At 36.2% G+C, this 22,963-nt stretch overlaps 8 protein-coding genes across 15 annotated transcripts in view; 4 read left to right on the top strand and 4 right to left on the bottom strand.

The window, feature by feature from the left end:
- The window catches only part of LOC136414229 (catalase-like), a 260,265-nt gene that overhangs the window by 151,117 nt on the left and 86,185 nt on the right, over positions 1-22,963 (top strand). The gene's annotated exons all lie outside the window — the stretch shown is intronic.
- LOC136414386 (WD repeat-containing protein 43) lies at positions 498-3,416 on the bottom strand. The gene is made up of 9 exons (XM_066398373.1): positions 3,154-3,416; positions 2,398-2,642; positions 2,134-2,341; positions 1,895-2,079; positions 1,674-1,842; positions 1,437-1,618; positions 1,155-1,382; positions 858-1,102; positions 498-802 (listed from the first exon to the last, which is right to left on the bottom strand). The coding sequence occupies exons 1-9, from the start codon at positions 3,337-3,339 to the stop codon at positions 618-620; spliced, it is 1,833 nt and encodes a 610-aa protein (XP_066254470.1). The 5' UTR covers positions 3,340-3,416; the 3' UTR covers positions 498-617.
- LOC136414363 (phosducin-like protein) lies at positions 3,683-5,381 on the top strand. The gene is made up of 3 exons (XM_066398340.1): positions 3,683-4,047; positions 4,107-4,355; positions 4,411-5,381. Exons 1-3 carry the CDS (start codon positions 3,864-3,866, stop codon positions 4,824-4,826), a joined length of 849 nt encoding a protein of 282 aa, XP_066254437.1. The 5' UTR covers positions 3,683-3,863; the 3' UTR covers positions 4,827-5,381.
- On the bottom strand, positions 4,946-6,294 carry LOC136414364 (probable DNA double-strand break repair Rad50 ATPase). Its single transcript, XM_066398341.1, has one exon. It carries the CDS (start codon positions 6,240-6,242, stop codon positions 5,403-5,405), a length of 840 nt encoding a protein of 279 aa, XP_066254438.1. The 5' UTR covers positions 6,243-6,294; the 3' UTR covers positions 4,946-5,402.
- Positions 7,251-17,382, top strand: Mgtor (Megator). Of its 7 annotated transcripts, none has more exons than XM_066398109.1 (8): positions 7,251-7,567; positions 9,084-9,527; positions 9,607-14,414; positions 14,604-15,177; positions 15,677-15,769; positions 16,092-16,196; positions 16,255-16,635; positions 17,026-17,382. In XM_066398109.1, exons 1-8 carry the CDS (start codon positions 7,414-7,416, stop codon positions 17,118-17,120), a joined length of 6,654 nt encoding a protein of 2,217 aa, XP_066254206.1. In that variant the 5' UTR covers positions 7,251-7,413; the 3' UTR covers positions 17,121-17,382. The 7 variants fall into 7 exon arrangements, with proteins under 7 accessions (XP_066254206.1, XP_066254202.1, XP_066254205.1 ...); XM_066398105.1 differs by having other exon boundaries at positions 15,677-15,988; XM_066398108.1 differs by having other exon boundaries at positions 15,674-15,769.
- On the bottom strand, positions 17,373-19,087 carry Dhrs4 (Dehydrogenase/reductase 4). The gene is made up of 7 exons (XM_066398126.1): positions 18,962-19,087; positions 18,243-18,420; positions 18,114-18,188; positions 17,918-18,064; positions 17,731-17,865; positions 17,629-17,681; positions 17,373-17,574 (listed from the first exon to the last, which is right to left on the bottom strand). The coding sequence occupies exons 1-7, from the start codon at positions 19,015-19,017 to the stop codon at positions 17,460-17,462; spliced, it is 759 nt and encodes a 252-aa protein (XP_066254223.1). The 5' UTR covers positions 19,018-19,087; the 3' UTR covers positions 17,373-17,459.
- Rrp47 (Ribosomal RNA processing 47) lies at positions 19,665-20,484 on the top strand. Its single transcript, XM_066398227.1, has 2 exons — positions 19,665-20,019; positions 20,274-20,484. The coding sequence occupies exons 1-2, from the start codon at positions 19,741-19,743 to the stop codon at positions 20,406-20,408; spliced, it is 414 nt and encodes a 137-aa protein (XP_066254324.1). The 5' UTR covers positions 19,665-19,740; the 3' UTR covers positions 20,409-20,484.
- Positions 20,684-22,898, bottom strand: Fitm (acyl-coenzyme A diphosphatase Fitm). Its single transcript, XM_066398226.1, has 2 exons — positions 22,763-22,898; positions 20,684-22,706 (listed from the first exon to the last, which is right to left on the bottom strand). Exon 2 carries the CDS (start codon positions 22,637-22,639, stop codon positions 21,506-21,508), a length of 1,134 nt encoding a protein of 377 aa, XP_066254323.1. The 5' UTR covers positions 22,640-22,706; positions 22,763-22,898; the 3' UTR covers positions 20,684-21,505.

Genomic DNA, 22,963 nt, shown 5'->3' with positions numbered 1-22,963 from the left:
CAAAACTTTTGTTAAGTTTTTTGCTATTAGATGTATTGATATTTTTATATTGTAAATACTTAAGTATAAATTTTGTATACGTTTTTTGTATCTAAAATAATTAGTAATTTGTTCTGTTAAATATAAAATATCATTAAAGAATTATTGACTTTTTTGAGAACAACGAAACTCTCTATCTTCCAATATTTCATTATTTTAGTCCTTCTCAAGACTATATTCGATAAAAAAAACTGTAAAATTTAAGACACACAAATCCATAAATATCACAGACTGTCTAAGAAAAGTTTCATTAGCATTTTATCCAAATATTGAAATACTCTATTTCAAACGTTCATGATTATGCAGAAGGCTTTATTGTTAGATCATTCTATTTGATTATGCGCAATCTGTTACCCACCCTACAATATTGTAAAAGGCCGCTATTATGTACCACGACTTACTAGACTGTTTCCAATTTTTCCGTTAAAGGTTCAACAAATAAAACTAAGAAACCTAAACCACTTTAAGAACTGTATTTTCTTGTCAGAAATGTATAAAGTTTTATCTAGAAAGTAACTTAACATAGACTGGGCAGGAGCAAAAAAACTCTGGATAGACATTGACAAAAAAAAAAAAAATCAATCAGACTCGTGCCCATCGTCAACCATGACCACTGAATCCCCAGAATCCGGACTGCTTCCCATATGGTTTCTGTCCACCTCCATATTCCCATCTTCCACATCGTCTTCCTCCCAATTCTCTGGCTCGCTATCTGAGTCAATCTCCAAAGCAACCTCCTCTTCAGATTCCGAATCACTAGATCCTAATAAACGGACTTTACTATTAAAAAAACATTCAAAACCAAACAAATATATTACCTTTATCATTAAAAACCAGCAACGCTTCATCTTCTTCGTCATTCTCCGCGCTCGCAGCGCTGGTTACTTGAGGAACTAGCAATTCCAGCTTGCCTTTTAACCTATTAAGGGCAGCTTGCGAGTTAATCTTATTATCAATGCTCCCTAAAGCACTTGAAAATAATTCCGGAAGGCTTGGGTTCGAAATCAGCACTCCTGCATGAACTTGAACCAAATGTTTCAGCCAAAGAGCCCCAAATCGACTCCTAAAATTAAATTTCCCCAAATTTTTACTTCCATGAAACTTTTGAAACTCACATAATGGTTTTTCCATGAATTAAAATGGAAAGCTCCGAAATTAAACCCTCGAAAACCGTCACCGGAAGCCTTTTTATAGAATTCCGAATAACATTTTCGTCAGATCTAAACAGGGCTGTTCTTAATATATTCCTGTCTTTACTATGCATCCCCTGCAAAAGCAGTTGGGCCACATTATCGACTCGAGGTACTTTTCCTTCGGATTTGCTTAAAGTCAAGTTTTCGAGTCTACAATATTGCAGTTATAAAAAGTTTCCAATTCAATAATTTTGAATTTCAAACCGTTGTTCCATGGGAATTTCCTGTTGCTGTCCTGGCTTTCTTTTACTACTCTCAGTAGAAACATAATGAACGCCATCCCCTATTAGAGGCTTCTTAATTTTAGTGATTTGCACATCTTTCGATTTTTTCAAAGCGTGTGGATCCTGTCTTATTAAAACTTCAACTCTTTTGGATGTAATTTCCTAATGATGTTTGATTAAAATCATAATATATTAGGGCTTGAAAAATACGACATACCACTTGCTCAAATGTCAGAATTAAGTCTGAGCCATGACCTAAACAAACCGTATCAGAATCGATAAACCTAGCTCCAAAAACTCTGAGAGGTTTGACCGGCTCATTAGTTTGGCCAGTATCTGAAACAACTTGAATGGCAGATTTAGGTTTTAGAGGCTTGTCGCATTTTCTACAAGTTAAACTAGTTATTTTTTTAAAATTCTAATATTTAATCAAAGTACCCATTAAGCTTATGTTGAAAAACATGCACCGTGCCACTTTTATTAGTGGCAGCTACCTTAGTAAGCCCTTGGTCTGATACATTTACTGAAATATACTGCACTGAATCTTGCATTAAATAATTGCAAACTGCATTTTTTTGTTTGTTGTCACTGCTTAAATTCCAGCAGCTCAAAAGTCTGTCCCCCTAAAAAACTCTTATAACACAATCAAAACTTCCTTCTTTATAGTGTTTACATACTTTTGAGCCTGACAACACATAAGATCCAGCTTGAGGCAAATCTACATAGAGCATAAATACTATTTCTGAACTATGGCCTGTGAATGTTCTTAGCACCTCTCTGGAGGATATTTGCCATTGTTTGATGATTTTTGAGGCTGTTAAAAGGGTTTTATTATCCGGAAGTGCAAGGATTGATGTTATAGTTTCATTTCCTCCTTTCCATTTACTAAACATAGTGATTGTACTTAAGGAAATTATCATGTAGATATAAAAATACCTTACCTTTGTAATTCTTTATTTTTTAAGTTCCATTCTAATATATTTTGATCGGCCCCTGAGTATGATAAGCTGTTGCTTGTAATAGAAACACAGTTGACTTGTGTATTAGTTTTACTGTCTATAGTGTATTCTATAGCTCCTTTAGTAAGAGAATAAATTAATAAAATGCCAGATGTGGTTCCTAGGACTATGTTGGGGGAAGTGCTGACTTCCTCCCTGCGTTTTTTTTTTTTTGGAGAAGGTGATCCCTGAAATTGTGTGTTGATTGATGAAACTTCTTTCTGACAAGAAATAAAGTTAAAATATGAAGATCAAGCATAATTTGCAAAGGACATTTTTATCTTAGAACTGTATTTAAAATAATTTCAAAAAAAGTTAAGTAGACTCAATTTCTCTCATTGCTAATAGCTCTTTAAGCAAGCAGTTTAATAGTGTGTTGTATTTTGCATTGTGTGCATAGACTGGCAACACTCAACTACAACTTGACTTCTGTTGTGGTCCATTCATCAATAATTACTGAACTATTTATTTCCAAATATTATAAAAAGGATATAAGAAAGTTAGTGTCAATACAATTACCAGAACTACGGATAGGGTAAACGTTGGGTAAAGTTATGAAACAAACATATATCCATATACTAGTACTTCTTATAGATGAGAGTTCAATTATAAAAAATAATGAGTGATGACTAAAATTCTAAATAGCAATTATTCGCCAGTAATTATAAATATGAGAACAGTTACACTAAATTGGGGTACCTTATTGCTACTTTGCCGGGGATTCCAAAAATGTAAACAGGTACACGGCGTGGTAAGATGGAAATCCGGGGTGAATTCCTGCTCCAAGGAGTTGGACAGGGTGTTCCATATGTGCAGTTTACCATCCCCAGTAATTTGGGCAAAATATTTACCGTCCTCACTAAATGAGGCCGCTTGTAGGGCCATTTTAACGTTAAAATCAAAATTCTAATTCTTCACTTAGCATGCCAGTTAAAAAAATTGTAACCTGCAAAATAAATTGAGGTTAGATCCGAGAGCATGCCACACACATTGTTGTTATCGACAGATGTCGTCACTTTCGGCGCTAAATTTTAAATTTGAATTTTTTCCAAATACTACTTCTGATTTAATCGATCAATAAAATAAGCAACTACAAACAATTATTGGGTTTATTCTATAGTTTATTTTGTTGGCAAAACAAGGTTTTTAAAAATTTTATTTATTTTAAACTTTACTGCTCTGCAACTGAAATACCACTCCCGTATTTTTGGTTGCCTCTCTTTTTGACAACGGACAATGTGACGTCACTGAACGTGAGAAAATGTTTATTTTTCAACAAAACTAATTAAAAACTACACTTTTAATTTAAAGCTGTTTATAGCAGAGTCTATTTTTAAATTGACCAAAATTACCTTAAACTGACTGAAAAATTAAAAACGCTCTCTCAAACGTAGTGGTCTCGCCGAAAAATGGCCACTCTAGAAGACAAAATTTTAGGTGAAAAGCTGCACAATTATTGCAGTAGCAGTGAGGGAAGTGATAATGAGGATTCAGGAGGTGAAAAAAAGGGAAATAGCGTGGGGGCTCAGACTCCCAAAGTTTTACCTGATGCTGGTAAATGGGAAGGGGCTTCTACTAATACTGGGCCAAAAGGTAAGCCGTCGGTAAATTCCCCTTTCTGCCCCGATTTTCACTCAAACTATTTTTTAAAGGGGTAATTGAAGACTGGAGAAAATTTAAGCAACTGGAAAACGAAAAGCGTGCTGAAAGTGAGAAAGAGAGAATTGAACTTGCCAAGAAGCTCACCATGACTGTGCAAACAGCCCTAGATGAGGAAAAAGAGAAATCTGCATTGGAAGATCCAGAACTTGCAGAACTTTACAATGATGCGTTTCTGCTAAAATATCAGAAGCACAGAATTCAAGAAATGCTACACCAAACCAATTTACAAAAGAAATTTGGTAAGTCTTCCCCCCTAGTTTAATTGTTATAAAACTATTCTTTTTTGTAATTTAGGCAATCTGTATTTTCTAAGAGATACTCAAGAATTCTTAGATGCAGTGGACAAAGAAGACAAAACAGTAACTGTAATCATCCATATTTATGAAGAGCATGTAGAGGCCTGCAGAATCATGAACCATTGCTTGAAAGAATTGTCTAAAACATATAATTCAGTGAAATTTTGTGCTATATCAGCCTCACAGGTTGGGGTAAGCAGAGCTTTTAAGGTTGAAGGAGTTCCAGCTTTGTTGGTGTATAAAGCTGGTAATATCATTGGAAACTTTGTTAAGCTTTCCAATGAAATTGGTAATCGTTTCGAGATTGAAGATGTGCAAGGATATTTGGTTGAGCATGGGTTATTGGAAGATAAAAGCTTAAAGCCTGTATTGATTAGAAGTTCAAATCCAGGAGATTCTGATGATAGTGATTAAGTTTTTCTTTGCAATTGAAGAGTATTATATTTATTTAGTATAAAACACTTTATAGAAGGTTAAGTTTTCCTTTAATTTCTTGAAATTTTTAAAAGTGTTCTATTGAAATGAAAAATGTGTTCAACAAGGAGGCTATGTTTCTACATTAATAATCAATGTTATATCTGTATACATTCTAAATAAATCAAAAATTGTGGTATAAATATTTGGTTGAAGCAGTTACAAATCTGTAAAAACTTTCAGTCTTAAAAAAATCCAAACTATGTGCCAAATAGCACCATAAATTATTCAACTATAAGGTTTTTTCTATAAAATATCTTGGTTCTTATTTAAGTATTCTTTCTTAAAACTCATGTCTGTGACTTTTATATATTAACTATTAGAGCATATTATAAGGGAATAGTTTAACATCACTTAGAATAAGAATTTGCTTTAAGTTTTAGTTTTAGCTCTACTTAAAAAGAATTATTGTACTCTGAAGACTGGTAAATATCTGAATACCTGATGTTTCATGCAATTTTATTTAATATTAAGACTACTTTCAATAAAAGAAAATGAAAATCAAACACGTCTAGATCACTCACAAAGCTGCAGCATTTGTTTCTTCCTCTCCAATACAGCCTTGTATTGTGAATAAGTCTTCAACATTGCATCATACTCTGCACAAGAAACCTCTGTGTATTTCTGCTTCAGCTTTTTCAAATCCTTCACCTCTTGCTTTAAATCCCCTTCCAACTCCTTCATATCCTCAATAAGTTCCTTATAAGCCTCCAATGAATCACTTGATTCAGTAAATATATTGGTTCTGCACTTTCGCTTGGCAATTTCAGCTTTCAGAGAATTGAGACGGGTTTTCAATTTTGAGTTGGAATACTTGCGTTCTGCTGCTTTGGGGACAGCTTCAAGGCGAGTTTCTTTTAATTTTTCTAGTAGTTTTAGTAGTTCAGAAAGGTTTTTCATGTATAACTCTTGTTGGGTTGTTAATTGCCGTTGAAGGTCTAAGAGTTGTTGGTTGTGATGGTTTAATTCTAAAGGGGAGTTAATTGTCGATTCAGGCAATATTTTGTGTTTACGTTCCAATAAATTTATTAAGCAGTTGCAAAGTTTTTCATTTTCTGAGTATGTTAGTTGTGATTCATTGAGAGGTATCCCAAGCAGAGTTTCTCCAGGGAAACCCTCTAGGCTGAGTTGAGACACTTTCTCTCCAAAAATGATTTTACGAATCTTTGTTTTCAGATGATCTTTTAGAGGACTATCAGGGGCTATACAGTCTTCAATGCATTGTAAAAGAAATTTATTCTTCTGGTACCTTTGAAACTGTGAATTTAAGTTTTCAAAATTGTCTTCTAATTCTTGCTCTAGAACTTCTGAGAAGTTCTTAGGCACTTCTGTGTTAAATTCTTCGTCAGTCGACATAATTCTGATTCTTATATGAGCGACTTTTATATGAAAAATTCGTTAAATTGAATATTTCACATTGAAATGGTGCAAAAACACTAGGCAAGTGGCCTCCTATCTGATATCAACGATCAGCCATGCCACCATGAAATATCGGCAATAGGGCATTCCATTTAAGCAATATCGACAAAGTAGAATAATTTATATGTATCTTTTTAATATCAATGTTTTTATCTACTTGCGCTTTAAAGAATGGAATATCAATACATAAATAACAAATTAAAACAGTAAATTGGGATCCAATTAAATGAGATTTTTTTAAAATTTGAACAATTAAATCTACGATATACTCTAGAATACGTCATCACATTGTCATATTTTCTCTTTTACAGCATAGTATATACAATAATAATCACTCTACCTGAATTATCTATCTCAGTTCAATGATTGTCAAAAAAATGTTATTGATGAACAAAAAAAGAGAAAGAAACACGTGCAAACAAATGCAAGTCCTTGCGCCAATAAAAATGAGATTTGTATCACCGATGGGAGTAAGATTGTTGCAATCGCCATCATGGTCAGTGTTGCCAACGTGAGAGACAATAAATGCGAGCTAATATTTCAGCTCCTTATACAAATTACCTCATGTAAATATCATTGGAAGGACTCTTATTACAACGAAGTTTTAAAAGAAGCATTCTTTAGTTACTAAAGAGAAATTCTTATAAATGTTGGCACACAAATTGGAATTCGTCGTTGGCACCCCTAATTATGCCAAATGATACTGTCACCCTGTTGCCTAATTAGCAATTAAATACTTAAAAATGATTTTTATCGATTATTATTTCTCATGTGGTTAAATTTCTAGAATACATTTCCGTCAGATTTTCTTTTGACTCTTTATGAAACCCGTTTTAGGAATATTCTAAATATAAGTCAATCATAACATATTGATGTAAATAGACCTTCTAAAGGTTTTTAATATCCTATGAAAGAAAATGTATCTAATGTGGCAACAACGCAAGTCTGCAAGCCGGCATGTTTTTCATTTGCAAAATGAAATTGCATGGTTCTTCAAGTCTTGACGCTTTCTTATCGCTATAAACCATTTCACAAATCAGTTTAAACCATAGTATGACCTGTAAAAAGTAAATTAGACCAAAGGCTAGTTTGTGCACAGTCCGGCGATATGGAGACGTGCCTTTTTGCCTCGGTGGTGAGCCAAGAAGAGTGGAAAAAAGTGCCCGCCGAAATCGGGCAGAAAATTTCAAAGTTCGTCAATGAGAAGTTCGAGGAGTTTATCACCTCAAAAGCTTTGTTGGAGACGAAAAATTCTAATTCGGGTAAGTGGATGTGGTTTCTAGATATTAGAGGGCTTTGTTCCTTTGACGAGCATGTAAAGTGATTTCCAAGGAATATCTTCAAGGGAGCCTTCGACTATGCACAGAATTTGCCATTTTAGTTTTTATGGTAATTGGAAATTCAATTTATTACTTTCGCCTAAATCACCCTAACATAAATTGCCTGTATTTATTGGCACATGCTTAGTCAGCAATAGTATACAATAAAGGCTGCTATCCAGATTGTTAGTTTATTGAAAGGAATATATTGTAATAACCTAATATTTGGTACACCCTATCTATCTTACTAAATAAAGCTTTTCTCGTTGTAGTGAGCTTCTCTTTTAAGATGTAGGTACAAAATTATGATTATCTTATTAATAAATAATCTAAACTAAAGTACAATTTTATTGCATCTTAATTTAATGATAATTATTGAAGTGATCATTACATGTGCATTAAAGTAATTGAAGATTAATTTAAGAATGTTGTCTCATGATCTATGTGTTATGGGCATTAGGTTCCCATATATGTAGCTTGTAATTAATATGGCTATTTGTAATGAGTTTTCCTCTAAAAATGTAATACAGATATTTTTATATTATCCTTAGTGACTTAAAACCTATTTTCTTGATGTATCAGAATCTATGCTAGTGTTAGATTTATATTTTTTAAATTAATTTTCTTTGTATGTAATTTATCTCTAGGTGCTTGTAAAGCATACTGTTAAATATGACAATAAATAAAATAAATATATGTATTTAATTTTATCTCATCATTCCTTCATTTTTTAAGATAAAAAGTGAATATTTTATAAATATATTTTTCTTTAGAATCTAAACCATCAAGACCTACAATTTGTTGTCAATATGTACGGGGTGATACTTTCTCAGGAGCTGGGATTTCTTGTACCAAACTTCTTTATGACATTACACTGAGTATCTCTTTATTAATATTTGAATAATCTGTTCAGTTTAGAACATATTTCACCTTTTTATATTGTTTCCATATCTATCATCATTTTCTAGTTATTTTCAAAAGTAATGAGGAATGCAAATGTTCTACCTATAAAAATGCATATTATTCTTCATGTGCTGAAGTACATATGAGGCAACCAATTTAGATTTCTATATATTACATGATTGTAAAAGTAGAATGGTTTCTCTAATTCCGTTACACTATTAACCCTATTTTTAACATAAGTTATTAAACATCTGAAAATTTAAATGGGAATATATGAAGCATATGCACTTCTTTCAGAAAAACCATGTGCATTCCTAGATTGTTTGGCAAATAGCTGGCTACCAGTGACAAATGGAAAAGCAATGCTAGGGAGTAATAAACTTTCTAAATCGATCAGGTAGTTCAAACTTTGATAAATAGATCACTCTATTTTTTAACCTCTAGCACTAAATACTTATTTGTACCATTGTTTCTGGGACACCCTATATAAACATACATATAACTCAATATTTTTTTTTATTATGATACAAACCTTTCACTCCTTTCATCCCTGCAGAAAAAAGCTTCACAGAAATCAAAGGGCAAAATGAAGCACTCACCAGCGAAAATGAAGCGCACAAAGCGCGCCTTGAAGCTGCCAACATCTCAATCACTCAGCTGGAATCCCAAGTATCAAACCTTTCCTCTGAACTTATTAGATTACAAACGCAATCCAACCAACTTGAAGCAGAGGCTGCGGAATACCGACATCAACGCAATTTGGCCGTAGACGAACGTGACGAGACTGTGAAGATGATTCAAAGACGGAACGCCCAAATTGAAAGTTTACAATTGGACATTGAGACTTTGACCAAGCAGCTGCAGGACGCTGTCAGCACGAAATGTGAGGCTTTGGCTAAAGCAGAGGAAGTGGCGTCAATGAGGATTACTTTGGAATATGGGGAGAAAAGATTGGAGCAGGAACGGGCTTTGATGAGCAGTCAAATTGAAAGTCTTACAGGTAAGTAAGTGAGTTTTAAAACTTCGCCAAACAATTCTAAGTGTTTTCTATGTAATTATCATCTATTAATCTCTTACAGAGGAACTTCAAAACAGGACTGATGAACTTCTAAACATGCGTCGAGACAACTCATCCCGCTGCATTCAACTTGAAACGAAACTTTTAGAGAAAACCCAAGAACTAACTGTTGCTTCTGAACAATTAAAATCTTTCAATGAACTAAACGAGAGTTTAGCAGCTCGCAATGAAGAATTGGCTCAGAAAATCTTTAATTTGAATGAGACTCATTCGAAAGTCAGCGAATCATACGTCTCCGAAATTGATGCTAAAACTATGATGACCAATACATACAAATCCATGCTTGAGGAGACTCAGAAGCATGCAGAAGAACTGAAAAATGCCTTGAACGAGGTTCAACAGATGTTGAGGCAGGCCACGGAGCAGTATGGAGATTTAGAGACTAAACATAAGGAATCAGGACTGGCCCATGAGGAAATCATTTCAAAGAAGAACGAATGCATTGCAATGCTTAAAAAAGAATTGGAAACTGCTAATGAGTTAATTGAACAGTGCAAAAACGGATCGATTAGCAAAGATATTGAAGGACTTTCATCATCGGCAGCCACAGTTTCCAGAGTCATGAAATCAGGGATGACTTACACAGAAATGTACTCTCGCTATGTTTCAACTTCAGAACAACTTACAAGTAAATCAGAAGAGTGTGTAAGACTCAACAATTACATCAACTGCATTGTGAGAGAAATCGAGGAGAAAGGTCCACAGGTTACGCAGCTCCGTCAGGAATTCAGCGATGCACTAGACGCTAATGAAACCCTTAAGGCCTCCAATGATTCGTTATTGGCAGAGGTGCAACAACTACGCGAAGCCAATGTAGAAAATCGAAGAATTGAGGGTCAGGTGGCCAGGGAAAACCAGAGAATGAAGAAAGAGCTAGCAGATCTCTCCCGGCAAGTGGTACATTTGCTACAAGAAGTTGAGCATTCTAGAATTGGATCTTCAAGTACTTCCACCGATAATGATTTAAGTGATAGTGTTAGCTCAGCAGATATCATTACAAAGCGTTTAGTTACCTTCAATGATATTGCTGAACTCCAAGCTACCAACCAGAAGTTGTTAGCATTGGTACGAGATTTGACTGAAAGACAAGAAGAAATAGAATCCTTCGACCCAGCTGCTGTTGCTAACTTACAAAGAAAGTTGGAGGACTTAAGGGAATCGCAGATTGAGCTGCTTGAAGAGAGAGAGCAACAGACCAAAATGATGGCCACCTTGAGAAATCAAAGGGATATGTATAAGAACTTGTATTCACAAGCTGCTAAAGGAGGAGGAGATACCTCAGTGAATTTAGCCTTTGGTACAACTGATAATGGCGAAACTCTCAATAAAACTCAATCCGAAGCTTCAGATTCTAATGCGAATTCCGATGAAAAAGTGCAGGATTTAGAAACTCAGATAACAAAATACAAAAAACAAGTTGAGGAAATGAAGGAGGAGTATGAGACTTACAGGAAAGAGAGATTGGATCATGAGAAAATTCTTTTGGAGCAATTAGAATCTGTGCGCAATGAGTCTAAAGAACTTACAAAAATGAGCTGCCAACTCACGTCTAAAGCAGAGCTTAACGAAGAGAAATTTAAAGTTCTCCAAAATAACGCAGAAATTTTCAAAAAACAAATAATAGCCTTAGAAAAGCAAAACAAAATTTACAGTGAAGCTATAATCAAGCACGAACAGGCAGCCTCTTACCTTAAAGATGAAGCAATTCAGAACCAAACTAAAGCATCGAAGGCTGAAGTTATTCTGGGAAGTGTCCAAAAAGAAAACGCCCTCCTCAGAGATTCTGAAAGGAGATTGTTGAAAGAAGTTGAGATGGTTAAACAGCATTCTCATCAACAAAGTTTGCTGCAAAGCAACATTGAACTCATCAAAGCTACTTTAGAGCGCAATGAAGCGGAAAGCAAGCTGAGACTTGAAGCCAAGCTTGACGAAGCTCACTTAGAATGCTCATCTTTGCGCAGAAGACTCGAGGAGGAGCAGACACACTTCAGGGAACTAACTGCACATTTAGAGAAACAATCCAAACAAGCACAGGAGCGAATGGAGGAGGAAAAGCTTAAAGCAGATAAACTGCGCAAAGAAATTTCGGAACTCCGAAACGATCTAATCAACAAAACTGTTCATATTGAAGATTTATCTAAAAAACTTAAAAGTTCAGTATTTGCAATTCCTGATGCAAGTATTGAAGGCAGAAAATTAAGGGAGTTGGAACAGCATATGGCAGATGCTGAAGCTGAAATTAACGCATTAAAAGCCAAACTAAAAGGTGCCAAAGACGCATCTGAGGAATACTTCAATGTGGCTCAAAATGCCGAAAAACAACTACAAGAAGTTCTAGACAAAGAGCAGGAACATTTGAAGGAAATCGAAATGCAAAAGCAACTAGTGCGGGAGTTGCAAGAGAAAAATGCAGAATTGCAAGGAGAACTGTCGATTCAGATGGATGACCAGGATATTGCAGCAGCCGACATTAGAAGCAAGTCTCAACAGTTACAAGAAGAACTTAATGTTCGGAGTTTGGATCTGCGGTCAGCCAGAGAGCAATTGGAGAAAGCTCAAAGTGAATTAAAATTCATGAATGAGCAGTTAAAAGCCTCAGAAAACAAATATGCCCGGGAAGTTACATTGCACTCAGCTGATTTGCAAAGTTTAACTGATTTGAAGGCAGAACTTGACGAGGCAAATGGTCAGATTCAACAAGTAAAATCTGAGAGAGATCGAGCGGTAGAAGCTTTGGATGAACACTTACAAGGCGCTGTAAAACAGCAACAATTGCTTGATGAAGAGAAACAAAAATTGGACGAACGATTTAAGAATATGGAGGAACAAAACAGCCTTCTGTTAGATCAGATTCAGCAACTAAACACACAACTCACCCTCCTGCAATCTCAAGTCTCCACAGATAATCTTAACACAAGTCAGAATTCTAGTCTTGGTGAAAACCTTAATCGGTCATTTACAGAAGACGAAGTTCATAAATCAGGTCAGCTGCTTAAGATTATTAAATACTTGAGACGAGAGAAGGATATTGCTGTGAGCAAAGCTGATATCATCGAAGCTGAACACTTTAGGCTTAAATCCCAATTTGACTCTATTACCAAGCAGCTAAAGGAGGCTAAAGAACAGATCGAAGCTCAGAGACAAAAGCTTGAAGTTACTAATGTTTCTGCATCCAAACATTCAGAAGTTCTGCGCAGATTGGAGACATTAAACGCAATTACTGACAGTAATAGAGCTTTGAGGCACGAACGGGATCAGCTGTTGAGTGAAATGCAAGAATTAAGCGCAAGGGCTGAACAAATGGAAAGTGAGTTAGCTCCCCTACAGGAGAGAAATAGAGACTTGCAAACTAAAGCTGATCAGATGCAAACGGAGAATATCTCTCTACGAGCTGAATGTACTCGATGGAGACAGAGGGCTAATTTACTCATTGAAAAAACTAACAGGACTAGTCCTGAGGACTGGAAAAAGCTGCAGACTGAAAGGGAGACTTTAGCCAAACAGTTAACTGTCGAGCGGGGCAATAATGCCAAACTCTCCGATGAGAATAACAATATTAGACAAACAGTTGCAAAACTGGAAGATCAATTAAAATCCTTGAGGGCTCAGAATAATAATCAAAGTGAAGAAATTAGCAGGCTGAGGGAGCAGGTGCAAAGCTTGCAATACCAAGCTTCCCAACTCAGTGAGAGCTTAGATCAGCAGACTCAGAATAATTTAAGATTATCTCAAGAAAACCGATCACTAACTGAAGAAATAGGTGCTAAAGACAACTCAATAAGTGAGCTCAAGAATAACTTAACTCAGGTGAAAAAGATTGCCAAGAAATATAAGACCCAGTATGAAGATCAAGTCAAGGATATTGAATCTCTTAGACAACAGAATGAGCAAAGCCAAAGTGAACAAAGCCAAAATGCAGAGAAGCAAATTCAGTTGCTAGAGCAGCAGAAGAATGAGCATGAAGAGCGGGTGAGCTTGTTAGAGACTTCACATAAAGAGAATGTGGATCAGTTGAACCAGCAGGTGAGCAGCAGTCAAGAGCAGCTTGATTCGCTGAAAAAGGAAATTGATATTTTGAAACAGACTTCGCAAGAAAAGGAGGAAAAATTCAAGACTCTTTTCAAGAACGCTAAAGACCGAATAGTGAGTCTAACTGAACAAAATACGGGTTTGAGAGAAGAACTTTCCAAACATGACAAATCCGGACATATAGGGGAACAGTCTGATGGTGCTAACAACACTAATGAGCTTGTTGAGAGGATTAGCAACTTGCAGCAAGAGAAAGATGAGTTGATAGAAAAATTACAGCAGGAAAAGAGCGCGCATACATCAGAGGTAGAAGCACTAAAGCATAGCATTAGTCAGTTAGAAAGGAAGTTGGGACAGCAACAAGGCTCCAAGCCCAGCACTAGTTCTGCTTCCAGTGAGAAGTCTTCCACTGAAAGACCTACTGCTGATATTAAGCCGATTCCTGGGCATTCAACCAATACTCAAACCCAGTCAGTTCCTATCCAGCCGTGGCGTAGTGGTGGGGAGCCCCCACTGGCTAGTATAAGACCAATGTCCCAGCAGTTGAGAACAGCCGCAGTATTACCAACAACCCAAACTCCTAGCGCTGTTATGGTACCTCCACAACAGCAGGTTCACACTACTGGGACTTCGTCTATCGAGGCTCTGTCTAGCAGTCCTACTTCGTCCCACACCGAGTACGTGCCAGCTACAAGTTCTGCTAGTTCCGCCATGTTGGGTGCTAGACAAGTAGCAGTGCCGCCAACACAGTCTTCGGAAGATGATGACAATTCTATGCAGGTAAAATCAATTTTCTATTTTATCTGATTGACTAAAATGAAAGACGTTTGACTCATAAAATCCTAAATATTTATTTATAAAACTACTGAATGTAATATTGACGTAATAATTCTTGATGCATATTTCTAAGAATTAAAAAAAAAGAAGATATTTTCTTACTTTACGTTAAAGCTAAGCTTGTTCTCATAGATCCAAACAGCTCCTCAACAACAAACTCTAGCAGTGATTTCCCCTAGAGTGGAACCTCCAAGTAGTGGTCCTACTCAAGAACAAGGCACCAGCTCCAGCAGCTCGAATACTGTGACAACGACCCAGGCAGGTTTGAAACGTCAACGAGATCCGGACACTGATAGTTGTCAAGCGGAAGAAAAGTCGCAATTGAAGCAGCAGAGCAAACGTACAAGGTTACAGCAAGGTATCAGCGACAGCGGCTTGGAAGTGGAGTACCAAGTACCGACTAGTAGTCAGAGGGAAGACGATGACAATATAATCCTAGTGGAAAGCGATGGTCCAGATGAGGGTGAAGGTGATGACCAGGAGGAACCTGATGACACCGAGGTATATGACATGGAAGGAATGGAACAGGACAACTATGAGGATAATGATTGTCAAGAAGTAGAAGAAGAGGAGGAGGCTGGGAATGAGGTGGAGGTAATTGAGGATTCCAGCGAAGTGCCCAATCAGAGTGAGAGTCAGGAGAGTGCGGAAGTGGAGATGATGGACAGACAGGCCCAATCCGAGGCTATTAGCAGTGGGACTGACGGTAAGTTGATTTTGTTTGTTTAAGTTTGTACAGGGGAGATATTAGTTTTGGAGGGAATAGTAGAGCATTTCTGTGGGTATAATACAGAATTTGGCCATTGTTGATATGTGGTTACTGATAGGAAGGGATGGGAAGTTCCAAATTTAAAAAATTGTACAATTGGGAAATTCTAAGGAGTTTCTAAAAAATCTATTCATGTTGTGATATTTTGAGAAACGCATGAAAAATTCATTGATTTTTATCGAGAAAATTTGTAGAAGTTTTGAAATAGACTTCATTAACATACGACGGTTAGGTGCTGTGGTTTCTTGATCTACCAAAAGAAGTAACAAAGTCGCTTAGTTGTTTGTTAAATTTCAACGGTTTTCGAATCACAATTGTACATAGCCATTCTTGTTGTAAATTATGGGAACGATTTAAGTCCCCAAATAGACATCGAAATCTCTATTATTCCCCTACGAATGTCACGACCTTCCCCATAACAAAACAGCAGCAGCAGGTCCATCGAGCTCCTCCATACACCCCATTTCACTAAGTCCTCGCCAGCGTGTGGTACCGCCGCTGCCCTACCGGCACCAGCTCTTAGACGAAGGTATGCTCGATGATGGTATAGTGCCCTCAACCCCCACTCTATTTCCCCATCGCCGTTCCGACGGTTTTGGGGAAGCTGTGAGTTCCCCCCATGTCCCGACCAGCGCGACTGGCCGGTTTACATTTAACGAGTCGCAGTTGGCCATCGGGGGAACCGCCGCCCAGGGGCGGGAGCCCCCGGAGCATAATTTATTGGAGGTCCCCCAAGTCGATGATCATAGTAGGTGATGGTGGATAGTTCATCGAGTGGTCGGACTGGGTTTCTGGCTAGTCGATGGACTAGATGGACACGGGAAATTCTTAATAATTGGTCTTTGTTGCAGGTACCGGTCGCAGTGTTCCGACAACCCCCTTACAGTCATCTCCCCAGGAATCTATCCCTAATATTGCGGAGGAACAGGGTGATAGACAAACCACTCAAAGTGATGGTAAATATTTTTTAAATTCTTTTGTGCCTTATATGTGAATAGTAACAAATATAAATAGAAGAAAATCCTCAAATATCTGTGAGTACCGACTCAAATATCTGTGAGACTCGAGGTGAAGGCAGTTCGGAGGAGGCGACCATGGGCCCGCCAGGGCAAGCGGGTCCGTCTTCGGATGACAATCGTCCAGATGAGGATTTGGAGGGGGACGACGGGGTTACCTCTGAGGGTGAGAAACCTCCTTCGACAGAGGAAGGAGAAGAGGAAGGCCGGGAAGCTGAAGCTTCTCAGAGCCCGAATGAAGCGAGGAGGGCGACGCGAGGAAACGGCCCTTCTGCCAGGAGATCTATGAGGATGAGTCCCGCCAGAGGCTCCAGAATGGGGCCGACCCCTATTGTTTGGGGAGACGCGAGACGTTCGTTGCAGAGGCAAATGCCCCATGGTGAGTTTTAGTGATGGTCTACATACATCTAGTTAAATATTCAGCTTAATTTATCGATTAATAAATATCCCAGAAGATGTATGGGGTATCTATGTAGTCTGACAATACCTAGAAAAATCCAGGTTCCTTCAAACCCTGTTAAAAAATAGTGTCACAGATCGATACTAATGATTGGATTCGGGCTAATTCTGGACAGAAAGTATTGAAGCAATTTTAGAAAATCCATTTTATTTTGCTTTTGGTTTATCACTGGCGTCAAAGAGCATTATTACGTTTCCAAAACTTATCAATTTAGACCGAAAGTATCTTATCGAATGAAGAAACTTAGCCGTAAATGATGTTAGTAAGGAGTTACTCCAAATATTATTAATTCATTTTTCATTATTTCAGGTATGGGACGAGGTAATCACGGAAATCCTGGCGGTAATCAGTCCGCACCTCGCAGACCGAGGTCTCGAATGCAGCGCCCTTTCGGTCGTTTTTGAATTTGTATTAGTCATTTCTCTCATTCCTAAGTTAGTTATCTTTCTATTCAGAGATGATTTCATTTATAGTTAGTTTCCTTAAATAAATAACTTTACCTACCTGTTTCATCCATAAATGTAAAATATGTTTTTTTAATAAGTGGTAAGAATATTTCAAAAAGTTTGGTGCATTGATTAATTGGAAAGGATGCAAAAATGTTTTCGTATGATAAGCTGTATTGGATGTCATTTAAGAATTATTATTATTTCTAGTACTCTTTAAGGTTGCTTTTTATTTCACTTTTAATCCTTAGTTATACAAAACAAAATCACTAAATATTAATTATCCTTAGTCTTGCCTTACAACCTTGAAATCATCCCCCCTGCAACCACCAAATTCTCCCCTGTAACGTAAGTGCCATCATCCGAGGCTAAATACGCCACTGATGCTCCAATATCTTCGCTTTTTCCAAACCTGCAAACAACCTTTTAATACTAAGAAACCCTGCAAATCAAATAATATAAATACCTTCCCAGGGGTATTTGAGCCAAGGAAATGTCCTTGACACCATCATCTGTAATCTATTTTTAAAGCGTTAAAACTATAGATTTAGGGATAAAAAGAACTTACAACTGAAGAAAACTTTGTGGCAATAATTCCTGGACAAACAGCATTTACTGTAATGCCCTCAGAGGCGAGTTGCATTGAGGCTGCTTTGACTAGTCCCAGAAGGGCGGTTTTGCTGACCGAATAAGCTCCTAGAGCCTGCAGTTTAAATAATTAGATACTAAAAAAGAATTTATGAAAAATTCATTACATTCATTGGTTGGAGGCCTGCAATAGAGGAAATAAATATGATCCTGCCCACTTTGCTTTGCCGCAAAAGCGGAAGTGCTTCTTTCGCCAACAGAAAAGAAGATTTCACATTTACGTCAAAGATTTTGTCCCAGGAACTTTCAGAACACTGAATTAAATTTCATTTTTATTGTAGCAATCGTTACATATTTACGTACATCAAGAACTCCTCCCATTTCCGGGTTAACACCAGCATTAGATACCAGAATATCCAGCCCCCCTAATTTTTTTGCCTGCAATTAGCTTAATTGGCTATTCATGGTTTCACTAGAAGTTTAAAACCATACTTGGTTAAACAATTTCTTCCTGTCTTCAGCGTTGCTCACGTGGCATACAAGACCAGTGACCTCAAGACCTTCATTAGTGAGTTTTTGAGTTGCATCTTCGACGTTTTTTGCTTTTCTGCTGCTGACTATGACTTTGGCCCCTTCACGAGCTAAGCGTTGCGCTATTGAAAATCCAATGCTGAAGTTGGGAAAATACAATACACAGTTAAATTGTTTTAAAAATTGATCAACGCATTCTATGTAACACTATATAAGTAAATTTTGAATAACCAAAACTTTTCAGACTAATTGAAAATTCCAAATTTACTGTTGCCCTTGCCTCATTCCGACTCTTCTGGACGTTTAAATATTTATAGAGGGTTACATCGAATATTCCTGCTTATACGGTGTTCCAGAATTAGATAGGCAACAGTGTTTTAGCATGTTTGAAGTTTTGTTATATGTTTGAAATTCCTTTATTAATATTTCGTCATATTTTAACCCTTTAATAATATATAACATTTTTTTTTAAGTCTCTATGAAGGATTTAAGTAAAATTATAGAGGCTTCGGAACTCAGACACCCATTTTTCTAGTATTACTCAGCACTTAAACAAAACTATCCAGTACAGGTTTCTCCTCTGAACATTACCTTATACCACAACTTATACATTTTCAAAATCTTGACGAAAGAAATCAAGAGGTTCTAAACAGAAAAATAAGGGCTTAAAAGGTCCTTACCCATCAGTAGAGGCTGTAACAATAGCAACCCTTCCACCCAAGCGTTTTAAAGACATTTTGGCCTTTTCTATGAAGTGTCTTCTAATGAGAACCTGATTTTTAAGTTCTTTTAAGGATACTTTGAAACTGTTTTTCACCAGGACTGATGTCACTAAGGCTAAAGGTCAAAATTATATCTTTAAGTTCAGGTTTTAAATTATTCCATTTGATTACAAATTATAATTTGGCAATGGATAATTTCGCGAATTATCGTCCGAAAGCATTAGATGAATTAAAAATAAAGCCGTCCAAATTATATTTGTCCTTGTTGCACTTATGTAGTTACTGACACGAACATACGTCAGTATTCTAACTAAATTATCCTGGAAGATTTCGTGGAGATGCAACGAAAAGCACAAGACAGATAATGCAGGTAGAATAATTTCCTGCTGCAAACGCAAAACTGCCACGAAGAATTAAATCATAACATATCTCATTCTTCTTAGGGTCAGATAAATATAGACGTTCTACAACGTGTTTTTTTATGAAGATGAATGCAAATAGGCGCAAAAACAATCTAAGAAGGGCAAGGTCTATAACAACTTTATGCCTTATTACGACTATACATTTCAATCCAAAGCTGGAATAAGATATAGTCGTAATCTTAATGTTTATTTTACCTCTTAAAAAGCCGCCGGCGGCTCTGATATTTTAATGGCAATGTCGCACTTAACCTTACAAATTTGTCCATGCCATTTTGTTGATATATTTCTTTGAATAATCATTAAAAAATATATAAAATGGAATTAAAAGACTTAGAAAAAGATAAAGCAATTGAAGTAAAACTGCAAAATCTACACGATAGCATTCAGAATATCCAGAAGTTTCTTGATACAGCCCTAGAGGTAGACACTGCAGAGTACTCCACAAAAGACAAGGTGGATTTGGACTTATTTGTCACTTACGCTTTGAATACTCTCTATTGGATGTATCTAAGGACTAAGGGTGAAGATCCTAATACTCATGATGTGAAAAATCAGCTCAACAGAGTCAAGGAGTACATGATTAAGGCAAGAGAGGTAAGCAAGAGCTGCAGGGGAAGTGAAAGCCACACCATTTTTATTAATTTCTGCACCATAGTCTTAATAAGTATTATAGTGATATGATATTGCAAAAACTCCTCATCGATCACATGTGACAAAGAATATTTAAGCTATTTTTTTACAAAAAGTAAGTCTTCGATTCAACTGAAACTCCTAATAATCAATATTTGTTTTAAACCTTTCTAGTGTTGTGCTTGTTTGGGTTTCTCATAAATTATTTAAAATTTTAGGCTCATGAGAGGCTTACACTTAGACCAAAAGTTGATCAGGCAGCCGTAGGTAGGTTTGTAAAACATGGTATAAGTTATAGAGATAAAAAGCCATCTGGCCAAACTCCTAAAAAGAAAGTCAAATTAACTAACTGAATTCTAAAATTATTTTGTAATGATATTTTATTATATATACTTACTACAGAAATTAAACTTTTCTGACCAATAATAATTTAAATATTTATAAGCTGTTTGTAGAACTGATGATCTAGATGAGATTAATCCTTATCATTTTCTTCTAATTTGATTGATCTCTGATGATAGCAATCTAATTTAATTGGCTGGTTAAGATCAATCTGATCCAGATCATCTTTTCTGGGAAAAAGGCCTATAACAATTTTAGTGATATGTATAAATTAATACATAAAAAATAATTAGTATTATGCTCTTTATTCAATTACTATAAAAACATCCCTTTTAGGCACTTACATCCACATCATTAAATTATTTTTAAGTAATATTGTGTGTAACAAAAAAAATATTTTGCAGTTGCAAATTATATATTTCACAATAAGCCACAATAAGTCCTGTTTGTGCTATGATCATTTAATAGTTTTAAAATATTCATTTAAAAAAGTTTTAAAATTTACAATATTGAAAATCTCTGTAACTATAGAAAAGAGAGAAAATATCGCGCACCTGAATTCTTTTTGGAGACTAATTTACTAGAGTAATTAAGTTTTTAATTGTCGCTTTTGAACTAAAGGCAAAAGTGCAATTTTGGCAATTTTCAATAAACTCTCATCATTTAGTTATTTATTGTTTACATAAATAAAAATAATTTATATATTAGAATTTTTTTCTAATAGAATATGATGATAAGGAAATGTTTATAATTTAATCAGTTTTTCAGTTATAATGTGAAGTTGTGTTTTTTCCTTTTCAAAATGAATGACATATTGGAATTGATATGGATCAAAATGTTTTACTTACTTTCCAAAAAACTACTTTTTACAGTAGGTAGAGCTATTTACCAATCCATAAATGTAGAAATTTACCCACTCTGTACTTCTGTTCAACAAACACAAAACAGTTAGTCTAGTCAATAGACTAATAGCTAACAATTAATTAGCACCACAACCTTATTTAATAAATTATCACAAACTTAACTCTTTGCCCATGTATAAAAAAAACAATAAAATAAATAATTTAAAGCTAAAAACCTTTTTACCCTATTACTAACAATCTAGCAGCTATCTTGAACCCCCAGCAGATTCATCTTCCCCTGAACCCCCACCCTGAGTAGTATAAATTGGTCTGCCCATAAACATGGGCCCTGAATTTCCATTAACAATGCTACCCGTACGCCTCCTTTGAGCCCCTATTACTGGTTTCTCTACTACTTTTTTAATATACTTGAAAACTCCCTCCCCAGGCAATTTAGGAAGGAGATTTGGGTTTACATACCACACTCGATAAGTAAAGAACCATGTAAGTATTGCTATAGAACCCCCCAAAAACTTTTCAATCATTACATGATAGTAGAGCATAGTACAGATTAGCATAACATCCCACATAACTTGAAATAATGTGATGATGATAAAAAGGCTCCGAATATATGGTGTGTATTTCTCATAGTTGAACTGCAAGGTCTTGAATTCTTCTGGAGATAAGTGTCTTAAGGGATTTGTGCTTTGCTCAGTTTCCCTGGTGGCCCGATTGTGATCCTCCAGCCTTAAATATTCTTTAATGCTGTCCCAATTCACCATGCAACGTGTTTCTTCAATGAGGATTAAGCTACCATAGATCAAAATAAAAGAATGCCCAGAAGTGTCAAACCCATTCCAAATATGGCCCTGCTTTAGGCAGGATTCTTTGGAAGAAAATTGCTTGAACTGGCATCTGCCAAAAGAGGCTTCAATATAGTTGAATAGATTTGTCCAAAAATACCAAAAAAGGGTTGCTATTATTAGCCGGGGCATATGATGTTGTAGGATGCGCTTTAATTGCCCACAGCAATAAATATAAGAAGTGAAAATGACAAAGGGCATTAGAAGCAATAAGTTCCATCCCCAAGCAAACTTGACAAAGTATTTGTTGAATATGTTGTCTGAACGAGACAAGTATATCCTAGGAATTGTCGCCACATCTGCAATTAAAGAAACCAAAAACAAACAGGCTAAGTATAAGGCAACTTTCAAGTTCGTGTCGAAAAACAAAGACTTTTTGCACAAGTACAACACCATAAGGACGAAAATTTCCTTTATGGAGGTAGGCTCAGAAGTTGGTTTTGTCCCTTTAAACTCCACATTAACGTCACTCATTGTCGGCCGGAAATTCAACTTTGTAGCGTGAATAGACTTCCTTTTCGCAGGTTTACTTGCCATTTTAAGGTAGTTAATCCTCACTAACGGTGCATTAGAAGTTTAAACAGTGAGGAAAAAAGTAGTAGAGCTACAAAGAAAAGGTCCCTTTAGGGGCGAATATTGCCCGATTTGAGGCGTAATTACCTTAGTAAAGCTACTGATGATTGAATTTGAATAAGTTTGATATGTATTGAGACTGGTACATTTAAAACAAGGTCCAGAAAACTGCAAATTGATTAAATTTATGCAAGAATTGGAGTTGTGAGGTAATGAGAGTCAGTGACGTTTTGAGGTTAGGAGTATATGTTGCAAGTTTATTGAATTATTGTCCCGGAGTTTTTAATT

Source organism: Euwallacea similis, chromosome 17 (genome assembly GCF_039881205.1).
Source record: "Euwallacea similis isolate ESF13 chromosome 17, ESF131.1, whole genome shotgun sequence".
Classification (NCBI taxonomy): domain Eukaryota; kingdom Metazoa; phylum Arthropoda; class Insecta; order Coleoptera; family Curculionidae; genus Euwallacea; species Euwallacea similis.
This window is presented reverse-complemented; position numbering and strand designations above follow the sequence as displayed.

What these genes read in the sequence shown, in the direction of transcription:
- LOC136414363 (XM_066398340.1), top strand. Translation starts at nt 3,864, where the DNA reads ATGGCCACTCTAGAAGACAAAATTTTAGGTGAAAAGCTGCACAATTAT. An exon ending in TACTAATACTGGGCCAAAAG is followed by an intron (nt 4,048 to 4,106) that starts GTAAGCCGTCGG and finishes TATTTTTTAAAG; the next exon opens with GGGTAATTGAAGACTGGAGA. An exon ending in CAATTTACAAAAGAAATTTG is followed by an intron (nt 4,356 to 4,410) that starts GTAAGTCTTCCC and finishes TTTGTAATTTAG; the next exon opens with GCAATCTGTATTTTCTAAGA.
- Rrp47 (XM_066398227.1), top strand. Translation starts at nt 19,741, where the DNA reads ATGGAATTAAAAGACTTAGAAAAAGATAAAGCAATTGAAGTAAAACTG. An exon ending in ACATGATTAAGGCAAGAGAG is followed by an intron (nt 20,020 to 20,273) that starts GTAAGCAAGAGC and finishes TTAAAATTTTAG; the next exon opens with GCTCATGAGAGGCTTACACT.
- Fitm (XM_066398226.1), bottom strand. Translation starts at nt 22,639, where the DNA reads ATGGCAAGTAAACCTGCGAAAAGGAAGTCTATTCACGCTACAAAGTTG.
- LOC136414364 (XM_066398341.1), bottom strand. Translation starts at nt 6,242, where the DNA reads ATGTCGACTGACGAAGAATTTAACACAGAAGTGCCTAAGAACTTCTCA.
- Mgtor (XM_066398103.1), top strand. Translation starts at nt 7,414, where the DNA reads ATGGAGACGTGCCTTTTTGCCTCGGTGGTGAGCCAAGAAGAGTGGAAA. An exon ending in GACGAAAAATTCTAATTCGG is followed by an intron (nt 7,568 to 9,083) that starts GTAAGTGGATGT and finishes TCATCCCTGCAG; the next exon opens with AAAAAAGCTTCACAGAAATC. An exon ending in ATGATGACAATTCTATGCAG is followed by an intron (nt 14,415 to 14,603) that starts GTAAAATCAATT and finishes TTGTTCTCATAG; the next exon opens with ATCCAAACAGCTCCTCAACA.
- LOC136414386 (XM_066398373.1), bottom strand. Translation starts at nt 3,339, where the DNA reads ATGGCCCTACAAGCGGCCTCATTTAGTGAGGACGGTAAATATTTTGCC. An exon ending in ATTCATGGAAAAACCATTAT is followed by an intron (nt 1,103 to 1,154) that starts GTGAGTTTCAAA and finishes ATTTAATTTTAG; the next exon opens with GAGTCGATTTGGGGCTCTTT. An exon ending in GCTGGTTTTTAATGATAAAG is followed by an intron (nt 803 to 857) that starts GTAATATATTTG and finishes TCCGTTTATTAG; the next exon opens with GATCTAGTGATTCGGAATCT.
- Dhrs4 (XM_066398126.1), bottom strand. Translation starts at nt 19,017, where the DNA reads ATGTCTTTAAAACGCTTGGGTGGAAGGGTTGCTATTGTTACAGCCTCT. An exon ending in GTTACAGCCTCTACTGATGG is followed by an intron (nt 18,421 to 18,961) that starts GTAAGGACCTTT and finishes TCCCAACTTCAG; the next exon opens with CATTGGATTTTCAATAGCGC. An exon ending in AAATGGGAGGAGTTCTTGAT is followed by an intron (nt 18,065 to 18,113) that starts GTACGTAAATAT and finishes AATTTAATTCAG; the next exon opens with TGTTCTGAAAGTTCCTGGGA.